At 40.1% G+C, this 22,106-nt stretch overlaps 1 protein-coding gene across 1 annotated transcript in view; it reads left to right on the top strand.

Annotated features, from left to right (window-relative positions):
• Nucleotides 1–22,106, top strand: part of zmp:0000001301 (uncharacterized) — a 146,025-nt gene that overhangs the window by 85,388 nt on the left and 38,531 nt on the right. Inside the window, exons 12-13 of the mRNA XM_059645010.1 lie at nucleotides 6,787–6,874; nucleotides 11,248–11,296. Of these exons, the coding sequence (XP_059500993.1) occupies nucleotides 6,787–6,874; nucleotides 11,248–11,296 (137 nt within the window). The remainder of the gene's footprint in view (nucleotides 1–6,786; nucleotides 6,875–11,247; nucleotides 11,297–22,106) is intronic.

Genomic DNA, 22,106 nt, shown 5'->3' with positions numbered 1-22,106 from the left:
ACCCTGATCCATGTATGCTAATGGGTGAAGGTTTGTGCTGTGACAGACACAGCTAAGAACACCTCTAGTCATCTCCCTGGTGCAGCTAAATGCAAGAAAGGCATTCTCTCTTTGCTGAATGCCAGTAAGCAAGTGAAACTGCAATGAAAACAAATTAGAACAGAGGCATTTCAGCTGACTGTCAAGTCAAACATCTCAAAAACAACTGCTCACCAACCACCTAATATAATGGCAATGGTATCCCATTAACTGTTAATGAGCTTGAAGACTTACCATTTTTAACTTTTGTCTTTTTTTAAACTCATCTTTCATTTCCAATCTGTATGTATTTGTAAAAATTGAAAGGTCTGTGGATGCTGTAAATCAGAAACATAAACAGAAATTGCTAGAAAAGGTCCGGCAGTGTCTGTGGAGGGAAATCAGAGTTAACGTTCCAGATCCAGTGACCCTTCCTCAGAACACCTTTCCGTTATGAAGAAGGGTCACTGGACTCGAAACATTAAGTTTGATTTCTCTCCACAGATGCTGCTACACCTGCTGAGCTTTTCCAGCAATTTCTGTTTTTGTATGTATGTGAGTTGCTTTATCATTTCTTCCCATGTTTAACAAGAACTAAATTCACGTTTTTTCATTTTGAGAAAGCATCGTAAAATTGGCTCTACATTGAATCCCTACATTGTGGAAAGCAGGCTATTTGACCCATCGAGTCCAGACTGACCCTCTGAAGATCATGCAACTTATCTCTGTAACCCTGCATTTTCCATGGCCAATCCACCCAACCCACACACCTTTGAACTGTGGGAGGAAACCAGTGCACCTGGATGTGTTCCAATTTTTAAAACCTATATATTCATTTGCTATGGGAGAAAATTAACCTTGGTGACACCAACCATCTGGATGATGATCACAAAAGGAGAATCAGTTAATTTTCTCTCATTTGGGTGCTTGACAGTGTGGTGCATCCCACCTGGAACCCTATTTTTCAAATTATGGAACCTGGCCCTGGCACAGTTTGTAACAAACTGGGGCTCTGTACATGATTTGAAAAGAAAGAGCTAGTAAGGTTAGTAAAGGGATCAAGGGTTATCGGGAGAATGCAGTATGATGGGGTTGAGAAACATATCGGCCATGATTAAGTGATGGAACAAATGTGTTGGGTTGAATGGCCTAATTCTGCTCCTAAATCTTATGGATAGTCAAAAACCATGAATTTTGAAAAAAAGCTAACACAGTTTTGCAGGTGGCAGTTGACGACAATGAAATAGATAGAGTAGCAATAGAGATTAAAATTGGAGCAGCAGAAATTAGACTGTCAGGAGATAGAAAAGGTAGGAAAAAAAGAAATGTAGGGACAGCAAGAAAGAAGAAAGAGACAGAAAAGGAACAAAGAGCAAGGAGAGAAGAGCAAGAGGAAAAGAAGATTGAACTATGACAGCCTCAGCTCAGTGGCAGGAATCCTTCTGTGTACCTTGAAGGCACCACTGCTTCAGATTTAAGGGCGGAGGCAACTTGATTTGTTCATTTGATTTCAAAGTTTGAAGATGAGAGATGAAAGCCTTCTTCACTCCTTTGAGAAGGTAGTACAGCAGTTAAAGTGGCCAGTCTAACATTAGTCCTTGTTACTGCAACTTAAGCTGCCAGCAAAAGCTTACAAAGTTTACTGTTTCTTGCCCGAGGAAAATGGCATTAATAACAAGAGAATTTTAAAAAATGGGCTGTCTTATGTGCGTACCAGTTAGTGCCGGAGGCATTCTTTCAATAGCCCCATACTCTCAGGAAAAATCTGACCGGAAGAACGTGGAATTTAAAATGTTTAAACAGCTTGTTTTTGACTAATGGGTGCGGGTATAAAACACAGAAGGCCTCACAAACAGAAATCTCTATGAAATAATTCTCCCTTAGAATGTAACAGCTCATTTCTGTTCAATAAAAATGCACTTAGATGAACAGAGAGTTAAAAGGGTTAAAAACAAATACTGTGAATGCTGAAAATCTGAAATAAAAACAGAAAGTGCTGCATAAACTCAGCAGGTCTGCTGGTATCTGTGGAGAGAGAAACAGAGTTAAAGTTTTGGTTCCAACTGAAGAAGGGACATGTCAGGCTTGTTATTTCTTTTTATTATATTCTACAATCATAGAATCCCAACAGTATGGAAATTGGCCGTTGGGCCCATCGAGTCTGCACTGACCCTCCAAAGAACATTCCACCCAGTCCGACCCCTCTGGCCTGTCTCATAACCACTCATTTACTGTGGCTAATCCATTTAGCCTCCACATCCTTAGACACTACGGGGCAATTTAGCATGGCCAATACCTGCACATCATTGAACAGTGAGAGGCGTACCAGCAGAAACTCACGTGGACATGGGGACAACATGCAAACTCCACACACAATATCACCCAAGACTGGAATCAAGCCTGGGCCCCTTGTGCTGTGAGGGCAGCAGTGCTAGCTGCTTATTGCTGGCACTTTTCTCTAGGGTAAGGCATACAAGCCTGTAGTGATACTGAAGGATACTGTGGCCAGCGAAACTCTATTGCTGGGACAAAGCATGATTTTCCCAGCAAGTGCCATTATGCTGGCGAAAAGGATGAAAGGAATATCCACACCTATCCCCTTTTACTAGGTGTATCCAGAGTGCGATCGTGTGTCAGGACCAGTGACCCTGTGGGTTCTTCACAGTCTGCCTGTTGACAGGGCTGACCTTGCCAATGACATGGTGTGATCAATGATAATAATTTCCTTAATGGTCTCCAAGAAGCCCACTGATGTCAGGGTGAGTGAACAGCTGCAATCAAAAGTGCCTGGCATTTTCTCTAACTGTGTGCAATTGAGATATGTGGCCGCACAAGCTTAGCTGCTGGAGGCTGAGGTGGCACTGCAAATGTTAAATGCCCCAATCTCATTATCTGAAACTTATTTTTCACAAATTTAGAAGATTCAAGGAGGTTAGAAATAAAACCTCCTTGGTAGTAGCCTAGCAAACTAAATTATGAAATTCTTAGGGATGTGTGGGTTGTAGTAAAAATCCAACACAAAGTTCAGCATAGTAGCCACATCACAGATAGAGCTACTACCAAAAACAAAACCAAATGTGGCTGAGAAATGGCACACAGCTTTTGTAAGGCAGTGGCCATTTTAACATGCAAACCAGTGCTTGCAGCTCCAAACTTTAAACAAGCTTTAAAATAGCCGTCTATGCAAGTGATGTTGAGGTTGATATTGTACTCCTCTAGAAGATTTTTCCAAAATTAAGAGACTATTCAGGTACCTTTCCAAAAAGATAAACAAGCATCAGAGATGATAATCCAAGTTGTGCTTCTGAGATGCGGCTTGGCCTGCTGTGTTCATCCAGCTTCACACTTTTGTTATCTTGGATTCTCCAGCATCTGCAGTTCCCATTATCTCAGTTAAGGTTATTGTCAGGTTATTAATCATTCTCAAACATTTTGAGATGTATGTGCAAAATCAGTGCAGAAAAACCACAGTTTATACTGACTACAACCTGTAAACGTGTATGCAAATATTTAAAACCCAAGAGGTCACTTTATTCTATTGGAGTTTGTTCCTTTAAACATACTGCCTAAAAATCACCCACGTTGCTGGAAAATCAAATGGAATTGCAGATGCCTGGATCAGAACTTGGAGAGATCCAATTAGAACTGATTAGATTATATTTACCAAGGCTAAGAGGAGTATGTTTGTGAATGTGTCTGTTGCTCGCTTTTTTTTACTTTAGTAATGAAATAAGAATGAATCATGCAGGGCAAGTATCATAGCCATGGATCATGACCCCACATCGTTTACAGATATTTTGAACTTTTAGATACAACATGAATGATTTATTAAATGCAAGAATGTAAGTTCTGAGCAATGTAACTCAGTGACTGTCTAGAAGGTCTGTGTGAATCATCTGCTGCCTTGAGGGAGACTGTGGAATATCATATCTGACGTTGTATCAAGGAAGCGTTAGAGGAAAGGGCATAAATGCTGTGGAAACTGAAATATAATCAAGTTTGAGTTGTATACTTTCAAGAATATAATAGAACAAACGTTAAACACTTTCAACACTCTTCTGTGTGTCTCGTGGGTGAAGGTGTATGGACTGGAAGTCCCAGCTGAAGAAATATCTGGTCATCCCTCTGCTGCAAATAAAGAAAAGAGGATATTTTATCTCTTTGCTGAATACAAGTGAAACCACAATAAAAAAAGGAAGCAGGGCAAAGGACTTCTAGCTGACCTACAAAACTAAACATCTCAAAATCAACTGCTCGCTGACCAACATCAGTGCAAGTATTGCTAAATGAGGGGAGAATTCTGATTTGTTGACAAGTGGACACTGATACAGGGTGCACCACTTGATGATCGACAGTTAACTGCCAAACTTTGTTTAAATGTTGAAACAAGGCCGTTTGATTCTGCTAAAGCCTTGAGAAATTAAGCAGAACTTAAGCCCTCACTAATTCTGTTGCATTGAAATAGGTACAGTGTGTGTACGTGCTATTTCTGTCTGCCAAGAACTGAGCACTGTGTATTAATATATATAGTTTCAGTATGTTGAGCCTGAATGACAGTCCTAAATTGATTTTCAGCATAATTCTTTGCATACTCATAGCTATGTATCAAATGTTGTCCATTGCAGAATCATGCCTATTGTTGAACACTGTACCCTGATTGTTGTGCTTGTTGCAAACAGCTGAAACAATATCCTAAGCTGCAGGTTGGAACATGGTGAATGCAGAAGTGTGGACAGTAAGAAATCACTTCCAAATGCCAGAAAATTTGCTTCATTGTGCATTCCCAACAGGTCTGTTCTGTCAACTGCCTTTTAAAATACTTCAGTCAATCATCTATAGAATTCTTGTACATCTTAACCTTCATGCTCCCTGTTCTGGTCCACTGTCTAATCATGCACAATTTGTGCCTCAATGTTAACCTTTAAATTATACGTAATTTGATATCTGATGATTGAGAGTGTGATATCAAGTGACAATGCAACTCCATTTTTATCATTGTGTTCTTTATGTTCTTCCATTACCTGGTCAGGTTGTAATTCTGAGTTATTTGAAAGAAGGGAGCCATGTGTAGTGCTGTGAAAGTAAGTGATACATGATTACATAATCTGCAGCTTGTAAATTAGAAACAAATGTGTGATGAGGGAAATGTGGGGTGTAAGAAAAGGATTCGTTATAATGGTAAATGATTTTCAACGGTATCAGTCTTGGTGATGACTGTGACCTCAACTGGTATCCGAATTACAATGGCACTATCTGCTACATTGGGATTAAGATGTTAAGCTGTGTCTATCCTGTTTGAGTTGGATCCTATGCCTTTAGTTGTGCGCCACCTTGTGTGTAAGTGAAAGAGAAGTATGTCAGTGAGTGTCCTGCAATTTGTTTGGATATGTGTCTGTTATAACTATAACTGGCAGTGTGTACAGGTTGTGAGATGTGGATGCAGAGCTTGGAGTAGTGCTAAGTCTATGAGGGTATTCTGGAGTGAAACAATGTTAGATATCATTGAAAGAAATTGTTGGTAGTGAGTTGATTGTGCTGTTTGTGGGATATGACATTTGAAGATGCAATGACTTGACTTGACCATTTGTGTGAGATCGTTGGTGCTCTCGCAGCATTAGATTGAGGTTTGTTTACTTGCATTGCCCTACATGGCTATAAATTCCCACTGCCTTTTAAGTGTTTGGATCATAGGACCAAGGAACGTAGGAACATTTTGCTTCATGAGCATCTTTGGCAATACAGTGAGATCATAATTTTAAATACTTTCCTTAGCCTCATATCCCTTAATAACTGTAGTTAACAAAATTTTATCAATCTCCGATTTAATCATATTTCTTGCTACCTCCTCCACCAAGGCTTTTCAGGTCAGGGCCCAAAAACCCCAAGATCGCTCTCACCTATGTAACGCCATTCTTCAATGTTACTCAGATAAGGTTCACTATTTGTGTGACTGCCACAATGCTTTCTCCTTTAAGAGTGTTGACTAAGTTTAGATAGCTCAGGTTTGTTTTTAAGTGCACCAACTGACACCAATGATAATGTTTTATGTTGCATACATTGCAATGAGCAGGTGCAGGTACATTTGTACATTACTCAGGGGTTACTTAATTTAGCCCTGGATATGGTCGGACCCTTGTGGATTCTGAGATCAACTAGTTAATTAGCCTCTACAAAACAAAATAAACCACTATAAAAGCCCAAGAAAATTTCGGAATTCTTGTTTATTTCAGGATAAGCTCATTTTCTTTTGCTTGATGGTTTTTTTGTGGCTTGTTAGTTCTATGGACCTTTATCTTCTTTGGAACAGATGTCATGAAGAGGCAGACAGGAATTGACTGCATATTGCTCTGGCATAGCATCAATGTAAGTTGATATAGCAGTCTGTGAACTGAAAGGGACTAACTGATATTTGGAGCAAATTACTTGGAAACAGTAATTTACTCTCTAATTTGTTTTCCACGCAAAAAATCCAAAAGTGTTTAAGAAATGTTTTGGTCAATGAATAAAATAAATTCAACAGAAGCTGGATCACAATTAAGTCAAGCTATTTTCAAATAAAATATAAGCAATAAAATCTACAAATGGTGGAAATCTGAGAGGAAAGTAAAATTGCTACAAAAATGGACCAATGTAGCCAACAGCTGAAAAGAAAAATGTTTTATGTGTAGACCCAGTATTTTCTGCTTTTATTTAGAATTAAATGTATTGCTTTTGACTGCCATCGTCATGTTAAATCTATGAATGAACAGTAAATACTTTTTCTTTCAGCTTTACATTTTCGGTGGAGTTAATGAGGAGCAGGAATTTAATGACATAAAAGCAATGAAGCTAATAAATCCATCCGACAGACAACCAAGTAAGTTTCATTGTTCCAGTAAGTGGTTATAAAAATGAACTGGAAAATGAAATTGCACTCCAATATCATGCAGCTTTGCTCACTGTGAATCCTGGGATGGAGCATGCCTAGGGTGGATAAGATCAGTGTCGGGAAGATGTTGCCAATTTACTAAAGTTAAGTCTCATCTACGATGTTAAATAAAACAAAGAAAATCACCATGCTGAGGGATTAACACATAAATTTAAATTGTGGTACAATACTCAGTCCCCCAACTCTGACACCTGTTCAATAAAAAGATGAAGATTATGGACAGAACTGCATATTTATTTTGTGCGGTTCCTGGTTAATGTCTCACATTATTAGTACTATAGATCTGCTATTTTCTGACTTGTGCTCCTGAGGGTCAAGGCTTCACAGCTGGATTAAAGTCATGCAATTTTGGAGCTACATTCTTACAAACTTACATCTACAATTGCTGGCCTCAGATAAATGCTGTATTATGTAGGAGGAACTCAAGCTCCATATTTACCACCCTGAAATGGTATCAATTTCCATTTCTCAGCTACTTTGTTTGGAGATTAGTAAGCTGTATTTCCATGTGTTTCAGACAAATAAAACATCTCCCATTGGCTTAGTAAATAAATATACCCCATTTCAATGGTATATGAAGACTGTGTTGTTTTAGCAGTTCTAAATGTCTTGTTTTCATCTGATTACATGCTTCATTCAAGTGACACCATTTTAAGGTATTACATGTCCCATTGACCAGTGGGGGGAAACAGCATCAGTGGTACAGTGAACTGCATTGCATGCCCTAAATTAAAAATTTCCTAATGCTTCACTCAGCATACCAATCAGCAGAGATAGTAGGAACTGCAGATGCTAGAGAACCTGAGACAACAAGGTGTAGAGCTGGATGAATACAGCAGGCCAAGCCGCCTCAGAGGAGCAGGAAGGCTGACGTTTCAGGCCCAGACCCTACTTCAGAAAATTCTTTTCTATTTGGGAAACTGGTTGGGTTGAGCTTAGAATCAGCACAGGTTGTCAGACATTAGTTGAAGTTAATTATAAGCCAACAAATAAAAATATAATGGGGAGTGTGACATTAATCAGGAAATGGGGGAAACGTGAACATGGACAAAAGCATGTAACTTGGGTGATTTTAAACTGCATTTAGACTAGGTAAACCAATTGATCACTAAAGCTGTGGAAGATAAGTTTTTCGAATCTTAGGATTAATTTTCTAGAGTAATGTGTTGAGGAGCCAAATAGAGGACATGCTATTTCAGTTCTAACATTATGTAGTGAAAAAGGGTTAATTGGCAAGCTCAAAAACTAAGTAGCTGGAAAAGCTCAGCAGTTCTGCCAGCATCTGTGAAGGAAAAAAAAGAGTTAACGTTCTGGGTCTGGTAACCCTTCCTCAGAACAGTTCTGAGGAAAGGTCACTGAACCCAAAATGTTAAGGAGCTGAAGGAAATTAGCATCAATAAGAAGATTGTACTGGAGAAATTAGTGGGGCTGATAATTGATAAGTTCCCATGAACTGAGAGTCTAGATTCCAAAGTTGAAGAAGGTACATTCAGAAATAGTCAACCGTTTGCTTCCAAAGTTATAAATGCTAGAGTTAATCCTCCAGATTGGATGGTAGCAAATGTCATTCACTATTTAAGAAGGAACTGAGAGAAAAAAACACAGCACTTTAGAACTTGTCAACCTTGGATCAGGAGGGAAAGTGCTAGAATCTACTATGACAAATGGAATAAGTAAATACTTGGTTGATAATGCATAGTCAGCATGGATTTATGATTGGGAAATGGTATTTGATGAACTTGGAGATTTTGGAAATGTTACCAGTAAAACTGGTAAAGGAGAGCTGATGGATGTAGTATAGTTATATTTTCGGAATGCTTTTGATAAATGGCCTACAGGAGGCTGCTTAGAAAGATTAATACCCGTGGGATAGGAGGTGATGTATTGATATGGATTAATGATTGCCCAACATTCAGAACTCAAAGAGTAGGAATAAATAGACCATTCTGGCATTGGCTGGCTGCATCTAGTCAACTACAACAAGGATCAGTGTGGACGTACAGAAGAACCCAGATGTCCTTGTCAATGAATCATTGAAGGCTAACAGGAAAATCAATAAGATAGTAGGAAAACCAACAGAATGTTAGCCTTTATTACGAGAGGATTGAGTATAGGAATAGTGAAATTTTGTTTAAATTCTGTAACAGCTTTATTAGATCTCACCTGGATTATTTTGTGCAGTTTTGGTTTCCTTATCACAGGAAAGATACCAAAGAAAGTGCAGTGGAACTCAATAAACTTGTTCCCAGGATGACAGGACTGTTCTGTCAAGAAAAATTGGGTAAACTGGGCTGTACTTGCGAGAGTTTCAAAGAATGGGAGATGATCTCACTGAACCTTAGAAAATGCTTAATGGAGTAGACAAGATAGATACAGCTAAGATGATTCCCCTGTTGGGCAACCTAAAAGCAACAGAAATGTTATTTAGCTTAAAGATGTAGCAAAATTATTTTGCTCAGAGGGTTGAAAACTTTTGGAATTCTCTACTGCACGGGGCTATGGTGGCTCGGTTTTTGATTATGTTTATGGTAGAGATTGGAAGATTTCTGATAACAGTGATTTACGGGTTAATGGGAATGGGGAGTGTAAAAGTCACTAAAGTGTTCGATCAGCTATGAACATATTCAATGACAGGCAAGCTCAAAATCCTGAATGGCCCTATCCTGTTTCTGTGTTCCAACAATTCCCAGCTGTATGCCCTCATGTCTGTTTCTACTGACTCCGGAAGCAGGATCTTCATTGCTGGGTGGTGTAAGTGCTTGCTGAGCCACAATAGCTGACCCCAGAAAATGTTCAAAGGCAACCAGCTGCAGTGCTGGACAACCTAAAATGCCTGTCTTGCTGCTAAGGAACTTCATTCCAAATGCAATAAATGAAAGGCACTCCATTCTTGTCTTCCCCTCACTTCCCACGTACAACTCAACACACTACCTAGACCATATCAGACCCTCCCAAATACAAACCATAATTCAACAAGCCTGCATGCCAATATGTATACCCTTTTGCATTCCGCATAGCCCTTCATACACTCATGCAAGGTTTAGCGCTCCCGGGTCTATTCACTTACTATACCCTCTATTGTGGGTTTGTTTGGCTCACGTGGCTAGAAGGTCAGTTTATGATGCAGAGTGATGCCAACAGCGTGGGTTTAATTCCTACTCTGGCTGAGATTACAATGAAGGATTCTCCTTATCAATCTCTCTCCTCCCCTGAGGTGTGGTGACCCTCAGGTTAAACCACCACCAGTTGTTTTCCTCCAATGAGCCCCATGGTTTGGGAGGACTTGGCAACTTACGCACTGCATTAAAGCAATTAATCCTATAGTGACAGTAGCACGTATAAAAATAACTCTTATGATTTTCTACTGTGTTAAATACACTTCATTTAAAAAAGTTCTATTCACTAAATGGCAATAAAAATATGAATTATTTGGACCCTTTAAAGTTTCAATACCTGAAACTGCAAGGTACTTGAAACTACTTGACTTGTAAACAATCATTGTAAAGTTAATACTTATTTAAAATTTCTCTGTAAACATTGTAAATTATAGCTTTAATGTTTGCAAGTCATTATAGTCTGTAAACTTGTTAAAGCGCGGTGAGATCCATTGTTTATCTGGCCCAGTTGGTGCCTCTGCTGCTGTCTGACTGCTGAACTTGAGGATGCTCCCTGTACCTTCTGGTGTGTTACATCTGCCTGCGCTCATCTTTTAGACTTGCAGCTTCTCCATCCCTGACCCTCATAAAGAACCTGTGGGACTGCTATATATGGTCTGCACCAGGAAGTCTTTAGAGTACTCATCATGCCCCAGGTCAGCTGATTGAGCTGTCATTTGATGCTGGCCATGTTATTCCCACTGACAGCATCTTTCTGAGAGGCAACGCTGTTCCTACTTGCTGGTTGCCACTACTTGCAGAATCCACTCAAATTAGCTGTTCCATTTGTTTGCAACCTGAACGAGTCCACACCTTTAAAGGGAACTCTTGAAATTTTCTAAACCTGAGAACTGGGTCAAGAGTCTTGTATTTGGGACCAGCCTGCCATTTTCAAGGGCTCCTGAATCAATCTGACTTGGCAAAAGTCTGGATCAAAAGCCTTTATTTGTGTTTGAGAGCGGAACACATTTGAGTCTTGGAACACTCTGTAAACACTATTGTAATTTGTGCATTATTTTAGCTCCTCTGCGTAATAAATTACACCTCATAATACACTCTCAATCATTCTTGCTTTAGATCACACTGGCATTTTGATTTTCAAAAAAAATTAGCCTGTATGAAAACTGATTTTCTTTTAAATTTCAGTAATGAAAGAGATTCTCTCAGAGTTTGGAATCAATGAAGTCGGTTACAGGTTAGTGCTTTTAATTTTAGTTAAATTGTCTGCTGATCTCTCAACTAAAGAATAAAAGCTCAATAAAAAAATTCCCCTCCTTTGCACTTTATTAATCCATTTTGTTCCAGCTGGGTCATGGCACTCCATGTCATGGGAACAGAAGTTATCCCTTAGGGCCTTATACACTCAGCTCTGCTATATTATTTAAAACAGCAATGAGCAGTTTCCTGATGTCCTCTCTTAAGTGAGGAAAGAAAGTTAAACAAAAAAATGTTAATTTACTCTTTTGTATCACCTGCTCAAATTCTATAGCAGTATAGGAAAAATAAAAGTAAATTGGATTGGCACCATTGCACCAACTTCAATTTTACTGCAAAGCAGCAGAGAAGACAGGCACTGTTTACCTTGTGCAAACTATGGAAGAAGGTGAGCCTTTTTGTCAAAACTCTCAAGGGCTTCCAAGTTTGCCAAGAGTGTTCCATGCACAGCTCTGGTTTCTATTCAATGAGAATGCCATAAAAGCAGTGAACAAAATGCACAAAAAATTCATAAAACTGTTGCCGGAAATGAAAGATTTTGGCAGCAAGGGAAGATTGGACAGTTTAGGGTAACTTTTTAAAAATTTTTGAAAAGGGAAATCTTAGATGATACCTTCTTTAAAATTATAAATCAGCTGGATAGGTTAGATGGTGATAATGAGCTGCTTTTTATGGGAGGGGGAGGGTAGGTGGTTTGCTCGCTTAGCCAGAAGAAAGGTTAGCTGGAAACTGATTTGCACTGAGAACGTCTGCCACGCAACCGTGATGCACTGTAGTGAGCAGCAAGTTGCTTAATGCTTGACTTGTACCCCTACACTCAAGAAGATGTCCTATCATGGAAAGCTAGCAGGTCCATCTCACCTGGCAGTGCCAGACATGAGTAGTGGATGACCAGAGAAGTTAAATCTTAAGTTCCCGGCCTTAAAGCCCTCCCACAGCTTGGGGAGTAGTTGAGGGGTTGGTTACAGTTGGCATGAAAGGAAGTGGGGGAGAATGTACATCCAGATGCTACCCCCCCAACAAATTATGTGCCCCTTTTTGCATTTTCTCATGGAGGCCTTTAAACATAACCTATCCACACCGGGCCAACTGCCCATGTCAGCCATATTTTTGCATGAAAATTATATTTCTCAGATCAATAGATTTGCTAAAATCCTAAGTGTACCTTACTTTCAGTGCCTGCCCAGTTAACGTAATGTGTGGGTGAGCAGGAAGGTGCTGGCTAATTGTCTGACCTGTTTTACTTGCCATTTTGCCACACACCAGGCACATGTCAAATGCAGCCCAACATTTCTAGTTGTGGGAAAATCCAAATTTGGCAGTAATAAATTTAGGTTAGTTGCTATTAAGTCCATTAGGCAAATTTTCTCTTTTAGCAAGGTCGTTACAATATGAAACTCACTACTATTGGATATAAATTTAAGATCATAAGAAACAAGAATAGGAAAAGGCCATCTGACATGTGACCCTACTCCATCCTTCAATTAGATTAGGATTGATATGATTGTAGCCTTTATTCCACTTTGCTGCCTGATCATGCACCCTACCCTGCACCCCCATTCTTTCTGCCGAAGTGGACAACTTCATATTTTCTTCATATTATATTCCCTTACCAAATTTTGCCTGCTCATGTGACCTATCTATTTGTATCCCATGGCAGACTCTTTATGTCCCCCTTACAACTTGCTTTCCTATCTATTTTAGTATCACAAGCAAATTTAGCTTTCATATGGTTGATCCCTTCAACAAAATCAATAATACAGATTATAAATAAATAAACCTTAGCATTGGATCCTGTGGCATGCCATTAGTTACAAGAATTTCAGTTTCTCAGAGTGAAAATGATCCTGTTATCAGACTCCTTGTTTCCTGTTTGTTAGCTAATCCTCTATCCATGTTAATATATCACTCCCCAAAATTTTATCTTTTGTAGTAACCTATCATGTGACAATCAATTGATGACTTTTTGGCATCCAAATACACTATATTTTCTTGTTCCACAGTTTCTACCCTGCTTGTTACATCATCAAAAAATTCTAGTATATTTGTCAAACATGATTTCTCTTGCACAAAACCATGTTGACTCTGACCAATTTTATTATTTTAGTTTTTTAATTGACCTTTTGCTGCTTCCTTCATAAAGGATTCTCTCGCCATTTTCAAGTGACAGATGTCACGCTAAACTGAACAATGATTTCCATCTCCAATCTTCAATAGAGAGATTACATTTACAGTTTTCTAATCTGCCATCATATTCCTAGAATCTAGGGAATTTGGAAAATTATAACCATTGAAATGTACATTATCACTATAGCCACTGCTTTTAAGATTCAAGGTTGCAAGCCATCAGGTCCAGGGGATGTGTCAATCCTTAATCACATTAGTTTTTCTGAGTATTTTTTTCACTAGTGGTAGGGATTATTTCAAGTTATTCCCTCACATTTGCCATATCATTTTCTACTATTCCTGAGACGCATTTTCTTGTCTTTTGTTGTGAAGAGACATATAAAATATTTGCCCAAATTTCTGCCATTCCTGTTTCTATTATTATTCTCCAGGTCTCAACCTCTAAGGCAATTCTTTCTTTACACTTTTCCTTTTATGCGGTCTTTAATTGCTTTTACTGTTGTTTTGTATTTCTTGCTAACTTTAGGTCATACTGTAATTTCTCCATTTTAATATGTATCATTGCTTTTATTTTTAGTCATTCTTTTAGCAAACTATGCTGGTTTATAAAGATTTCCCAATCTTTTTACAACATTAACTTGTTTGGTTAGCCACATATGGTGCAAATAGCTTGGATGTGTACTTGACAGAAAAGTGAATAGAAAAATAGATTGAAAGGCTCAGATGAGATAGATAGAAGAGGGAGACTGATGTGCAATACAAATATCAGCACAGATTAGATTAAATTAATGGTCAATTTCTGTGTTGCATGTTTGATACAATGTAATTCTATGTAGTTAGTGGTTATCCTTGTAGAAGGAAAGAGTCCACTGCTGTATCATTGGACAGATGTCTTAAAAGCACGAGGACATTTTATTCTCTGTACATTCAGGTGTTAGGCAGCTTGCTGGTTAGTGCAGTCAGCCAGTCAACTGTGTATACAATGTAACCATAATCTAACTAAGCATTCAACCCACACTGCATATGTAAATCTAAGACATCATATTAATATTGATAATTGTTCATAAGTGTCTAGATATCTGACTCAATACGATCCAGTCTCTTTGTGGTATGTTTTGTATGAACTAATGTATAGAAATCCATAAAACAAACACCACCTACAAAAATGAATACAGTGAAAAGTGTTTAAGTCATCATACCATGGCACCTTGCTTAATAACAGAAGGCATGGATAAGAAAAAAAAATTAAGACAAAGTCCGTCGTTGTTTAGTTCACAGTTCCTGGGTTCAGGAAAAGACAGTACCGCTGTAGAAAGCTGACAAAGCTGCCACTGAAGAAGAAGACCGCTAAGCTGAGCTGCTGGCATACTGGCCCAAAAGCTGCCACTGAAGCAGTCCATCTGCACCTGGCTGCTGCAGTCCAGGGTCGCAAGGCTCTGCAGAAGCCCTGCCCAAAGGACCAATCTCATTGCTGAAACCAGCCATCCTTTTTGCTAGTTTCTTGGGCTGCAAGACTCTGCAGAATCCCGAAGCCTCAGCAATCCCGGTATTGACGTTGCAGATACTGTCCAAAAGAATCGCAGACCACTGGATGCCACACCAAAACAACCTCATTGTTGAAGCTGGTGCCATTCCGGACCGATGTGATCCTGGGCTGTGCCGTTGAAGGCGCCGAAGCTGACCATCATCGGGTGAGGTCACAGTTGCCATGAGGAACCACCATCACTGCCACAAATCATCCCTCCTCCACCAAAGCCATCAAGAGAAAGTAAAATATTCAAAATAAAAATGGGAAAAAATAAATCGATGAAGGATGTGGCAGGCCAAGAAATCAGAAGCAGATGATGCCAGAACACTTCCTACCCTCCCGCCTCCATCTTAGATGTCATTTAAAACTCGGCTGCTTGTTTTAAAGTTGCAATCTCTAAAACAGCAATAAGAGAAGAAAAGAGAGAAGCCAATAGAAGCAAAAAGACAACAAAAGTTTTACACTGCAGCACAGAATCCTTTTCCGCTGGTAAATTAAATGAGCAGGAAGAAGCACAGTAGGATGGAAGGCAAAAATCTGTAAATACACTCTCATTCAAGTGAATTCAGTCCAAACTTTAAGTATTTAATGAGAGAATAAATCTTCATTTCATAGATAACAAATCGTGACAAAAAGAAACAGACTGTCAAACTGTTTATTGGTTTCTGGAGTAAACGATTGAAAATAATTAAATTTCTCCAGCATTTCAGATGATGATGATGGAAATTAATATTATAGGGGCAGACGAAGGGTTAAATCTCACAATGATCAGCAGGATGATGTACAGATTTGTGGAGTGTTACAATAATCAATAGAATGCTATACCTTAATAGAATGAAGTGCTTAAGCATGGCTCAAGGAAATGTAGAACAATGGTAGTACACCTAGGTTAGTTATGTGTGGGTTATAGGGGGGATGGGTCTGGGTGGGATGCTTCATGGGGCGGTGTGGACTTGTTGGGCCAAAGGGCCTGTTCCCACACTGTAGGTAATCTAATCTAATCTAATAATCTAATTGCTCGTGGCAGATGTAATAATAAATAAGAAACTTGGATACAGGCACAAGATGGCTTCTCGATATAAGTTAGCAATGAAATGGCATCTAGGCTGCAAACTGTTTAATTCTGCTAGAGCTACGTAATTCACTAACCCTCAGACCGTTGCAAAGGAAGATAGTGAACAATGCACGTTTCAGAATACAGCAGTAACCTGATAAGATAGAGAAGCACTGACTGCTCTGACTGACCTTCAAGTGCAGGTGCATTGGCTCTCTGTCGTTAGATAAAAATGATCTAAGTGTAGTGACATAAGTTGTTTACCAGTTAATACCATTGTGCATGCTGATAATTTTGAAGAAAGTAGGTTAGAAAAAGGTATTTAAAAAAAAGCCCCGAGGATCGGGGGCAATCGGGAAACCATTTTCTGATTGTCACAGCTTTTGTTTGCTAATAAAAGTTTAACTTCCTGAAGAATTCTCCGCATCTCCTGGTAGTTTCTTCACTACAATGACCACATAAATCTAGACAGGATAAACTGATGATGCAAGTCAACTTCAAAATACATTGGCTTGAGTTCATGTCATACTGCCAACAGCCATGTGAAAGTATTGACCAATCCATAGGCTGATGTTGATGCATAAGTACAGAACATTATTTTGTTAAAGCTAGCCTAGGTGAAAAGCTGTGCAACTGATCACTGCCTCTACACCTATCAAATCTTCCTGAAAGGAACTCTGAACAAACCTAAATAATTTACTGTTGATGCTTGAAGAAAGATGCAAGTTCAAAGCAATTGTAACGGGACAGCAACATCATCAGGTACTTGATTCTGCAAATACTATTGATGCCATTAACCAAAAACCATGTAGTACAATGGCCTTCCCTTCTAACTAGATGTTAGACTAATTGGGTTAGCCATTGAGAGTCAGTGTGAGGTGAAGATGCATTCCTTTAGGAACAATCTCTGTCTCAAGTACAGCAATAGGGACTTGCCCGAAAGTGAGTGTGAAATTTGGCAAGAAGGGTGTGACCTGGTAAATCACAAGATTGTGGCTCAAGATGGCCTTCTAATAAGAATTCTTACTGCCGGATCGCACCCCATCACTGGAAGAAAGTCTGGGACGACCTTCAGAAGTAAGGTGCCATCCAAGATTCATGAAACCTCTTCACCTCCCCATAGTACTAGTGCAGAAGAAAGATGAAAAAACTGAGAATTCTTGTTGGTTATTGGGCATTCAATGCAAAGGTACATATCAATGCTTGCCCTGTGCTTTGGATTGAGGGAATATTCTAAATTCTCAAAAGTGCAAAGTATGTCTGCTTTCTCAGTTTGTCCCTAGTTAAAAGCAGCTACCCGTTGCTGAATAAGACAATGGAAAGAAGACATTCTGAACAAGCACCGATTGGCTTTACGAATCAATGAGAGTGATGTTATGGCTGAGTAATTTCCCATCTGCCAACTTCATACTTGTGATGGATAAAGCTTTTTATGACCTTAATTTCCAGTCCCTCCTTTTGTATTTGATGAATTTATTCATCTTCAGTTTGTCATTTCAGGATACCTTTGAAAGACTGGACACTATTGTAATCAGAGTTAATGGGAACTGCAGATGCTAGAGAATCTGAGATAACAAAGTGTGGAGCTGGATGAATGCGGCAGGCCAAGCAGCATCTTAGGAGCACAAAAGCTGACATTTCAGGCCTAGACCCTTCATCAGAAAAGGGGGATGGGGAGAGGATTCTGAAATAAATAGGGAGAGAGGGGTTGACGGACCAAAGATGGATAGAGGAGAAGGTAGGTGGAAAGGAGAATATGGGTGGGGAGGTGGGGAGAGGATACGTCAGTCCGGGGAGGATGGACAGGTCAAGGGGGCGGGATGAGGTTAGTAGGTAGGAAATGGAGGTCCGGCTTGAGGTGGGAGGAGGGGATAGGTGAGCGGAAGAACAGGTTAGGGAGGTGGGGACGAGCTGGGCTGGTTTTAGGATGCAGTGGGGGAAGGGGAGATTTTGAGGCACATTGATACCATTGGGCTGCAGGGTTCCCAAGCGGAATATGAGTTGCTGTTCCTGCAACCTTCGGGTGGCATAATTATGGCACTGCAGGAGGCCCAGGATGGACATGTCGTCTAAGGAATGGGAGGGGGAGTTGAAATGGTTCGCGACTGGGAGGTGTAGTTGTTTATTGCGAACTGAGCGTAGATGTTCTGCAAAGTGGTCCCCAAGCCTCCGCTTGGTTTCCCCAATGTAGAGGAAGCCACACTGGGTACAGCGGATGCCGTATACCACATTGACAGATGTGCAGGTGAACATCTTCTTGAAGTGGAAAGTGCAGGTGAACATCTGCTTGTCTGCCTTCCAGAGAGACCACTCTGTCCGCGACTCCCTTGTCCGCTCCACACTGGGAACCCTGCAGCCCAATGGTATCAATGTGGATTTCACCAGCTTCAAAATCTCCCCTTCCCCCACTGCATCCCAAAACCAACACAGCTCGTCCCCACCTCCCTAACCTGTTCTTCCTCTCACCTATCCCCTCCCTCCTCCTACCTCAAGCCGCAACTCCATTTCCTACCTACTAACCTCATCCCGCCCCCTTGACCTATCCGCCCTCCCCAGACTGACCTATCCCCTCCCTATCTCCCCACACATACTCTCCTCTCCACCTATCTCCTCCTCTATCCATCTTCGGCGGCCTCCCCATCTCTCCCTATTTATTTCAGAATCCTCTCCCCATCTCCCTTTTCTGATGAAGGGACTAGGCCCGAAACATCAGCTTTTGTGCTCCTAAGATGCTGCTTAGCCTGCTGTGTTCATCCAGCTTTACACCTTGTTATCTTAGACACTATCGTAACTTGCTTGTTGCAGAAAGTCAAACCTGAGAAGTGTCAACTTTTCTATCCAAAAGTAGAGTATTTTGGTCCCGTTGTTACCAACAAAGACACTCCTCCTAATGGTGAGTAAGCTCAAACTGGACAAAGACTAAGAGAACTACGTGGGTTCCTTGGTCTAGCTTAAGATTTGGGCAAGGCTTTGCACACTTTGTTGCCCCACTCCACAATTTGCTGTGGAAATCAGCAGGAGTCATTGGGAAAGGTTTACAAGATGTGACACTTCACTAAGCATCACAGGGAGTTTGGACCGCAGAATGTGAAGTATCCTTTTTTACCTTCAAGTTAAAGCCTATCTCGTCACCTGTTGTCAACTACCAAGATTCCTATCTCCTTTTCTTTCTGAAACCCGATAACAACATCCTTAGCTTAGGAGTGATGCTGTCTCAGCTTGAAGGTCAGAAAATAGTGGTTGTTGCTTATGTCAGCCATTCTTAAGCCAAATGACAGGAATATGGAGAATTACTCCAATAGCACTGTCTTAAGTTGAACCACCCTCTATCATCCAGAGGGTAATAGATAGTGTGAATGATTCAAGCTTAGATTGTACACCATGTTTCCTGAGAATAAACAAAAGCAGCCTGAGTACCTTCTGGATAACAAAGTGTGGAGCTGGATGAACACAGCAGGGCAAGCAGCATCTCAGGAGCACAAAAGCTGACGTTTCGGGCCTAGACCCTTCATCAGAGAGGGGTATGGGGAGAGGGTTCTGGAATAAATAGGAAGAGAGGGGGAGGCGGACCGAAGATGGAGAGAAAAGGGTGGAGAGGAGAGTATAGGTGGGGAAGTAGGGAGGGGATAGGTAGACTGACCTATCCCCTCCCTACCTCCCCACCTATACTCTCCTCTCCACCTATCTTCTTTTCTCTCCATCTTCGGTCCGCCTCCCCCTCTCTCCCTATTTATTCCAGAACCCTCTCCCCAACCCCCTCTCTGATGAAGGGTCTCGGCCCGAAACGTCAGCTTTTGTGCTCCTGAGATGCTGCTTGGCCTGCTGTGTTCATCCAGCTCCACACTTTGTTATCTTGGATTCTCCAGCATCTGCTGTTCCCATTATCTCGGAGTACCTTCTGGAGCTGGTTTATCCTTATAAGAGCACTCCATAATCATCCACAGGCCATTCACGACACTATTTTTACTTTGGAGATTTTATCGATTTTATTGATTTTTAGCAATTTTATCCGAGTACTTTCAGATTTCCAGCATTTACAGTTCTGTGCTTTATTTTATCCCAGTATTCACCATCAAACATCTCTTTGGGCTCACCATTTCCTTTACTGGAAATGGCCAGTCAATGAGCGCATTGATGAGATTAAAAGAGGCTCATATGAGGGAAATAAAGCCCACGGGTTCAAGGATCAGACAGATGAAATTTCCTCAACCAAATATAAATCATTGGCATAATTCTAAGTAAATACTGTGTCTTCTGTCTTTAATCTTATTTCCCCTTATGCTTGAAGTGACCTGATGCCAGTGGAATAAAGAACCTGCTTCGTCGTCTTTGGGCCACCCATCTGTTCAAATCTCATGTTACAGTAAGAATAAAAATAAAATTAAGGTTAAAAAACAGCAAATGCTGTAGTTGTTCGATTATCTGTGCCTAGATGAGGAATGTTATTGAGTAGGTTGCTTAATGGTGTAGTGCCCATCCAGCATTTGCTTTTTGTTCATATCAATAGCTTACACTTTGAAACTATATGTCAACAGTAACAATATTTTACAAAGTAATTTACTGACAATGAAGCAAGAAACCCAGATTCATGCCCATAGCTGAGCTAGAAATGTTAGTTGTTCCAAAGGCCACCTAAATGTATTGAGATAAGACTATAAATTGAGCTTTAATTTTTTTTTTAGTAATATATTCTATATTTTGATGTATTATGTGTGTTGTAAGATGGAGCTAGAGGATGGCAACACTAGGCATCACTTCGCACTGTATTTGTAATAAAAACATGTGACAATAAAATAAAACAAATCAGATTTTTGGCATCTTTTGAAAATGCATAATAAATGCACATTCATTTTTGACAGTTTTAAAATTCATCATATTTAACAAATCTGCTCTTTTATGGAATTGGTTTGCATTATTACTAGTTGTACTGCTTTTATTACACGTTAGTAGAATAGATGAACCAATGCCAGGCAGAAATTGATGTACAGCAGTGCAAAGTGATGCATTTTAGTAAGAAGAAAGCAGATGTCAAATGATGGTTGCAGTTTTAAAGGGTGTAACAAAAGTAGACGATACCTGGTTGTTTTCATTCACAAATCAATTGAAGTGTCAGGACAAGTTGAAAGAGGTGAAGGATGCTGGGCTTTATTATTAAAATAATAATAAAGGAAGTTACCTGAAAGGTTTTTGAAAGGATTTGTAGCTTGGATTGTTGACTTGCTCACCAAGATGTTATTGTGCCAATCCCTACTACACAGTATTGCTGAAAGACCTTCGCCACATGGGCTGCAGATGTTTAAGAAGGGAAATTGCCTTCTCAGGGCAACTAGAGGGAAAGATATAATTTTGAAAAAGGTTTACTGCTGGTTTCCTTGAAGCAACTAGCAACCCCCTATGCTGAATATCTTTGCAAGGGAACTGTCTAGTTGAACATTACTCTACATTTGAATCTTACAAAATAAGCAACAATGATTGGGATCTTTTCACAAACAACATGACAAGTGACAAAACTCACAAGACATCTCAAATTTTGAAGAGTCACATCAGGCTCGAGGAGCTAACTCTTGTTAGCAAATGTTTCGTCATCATACTAGGTACACCATACACCGACATCATCAGAACCCACTTCACCTTCAAAGGCAAGGTATACGGATAAATCAACAGAACATCCGTGGAATCACTGATATCAGGATTACTAGCAGAAGCTGTAATGCAAGGACTGGAATGGACAACCCTTCCCACCATCCAACCAAAACTATGGATCTGATATGTGAATGACACTTTTGTGATTATCAATCGCTCTAAACAGGAGGAAACCTATCTACTCATAATCAACATCCTCACTGGCATAAAATTCACCAGGGAAGAGGAGAACAACAACAGACTTCCCTTCCTGGATGTAATGGTTGAACATATGGCCAACGGTGAGCTCCAGACCAGAGTACACAGGAAGATCACCCATATGGAACAGGTACTCAACTACAGTAGCAATCATCCCAATACCCACGAACAGAGCTGCATTGAAACACTATTCAAGTGAGCCACAACACACTGCAGCACCCTGGAGCTATGCAAAGCTGA

The sequence above is a fragment of the Stegostoma tigrinum genome, chromosome 3 (genome assembly GCF_030684315.1).
Source record: "Stegostoma tigrinum isolate sSteTig4 chromosome 3, sSteTig4.hap1, whole genome shotgun sequence".
NCBI classification, from domain to species: domain Eukaryota; kingdom Metazoa; phylum Chordata; class Chondrichthyes; order Orectolobiformes; family Stegostomatidae; genus Stegostoma; species Stegostoma tigrinum.
The sequence above is the reverse complement of the archived record's forward strand: the minus strand, read 5'-3'. Positions and strand labels throughout refer to the sequence as shown.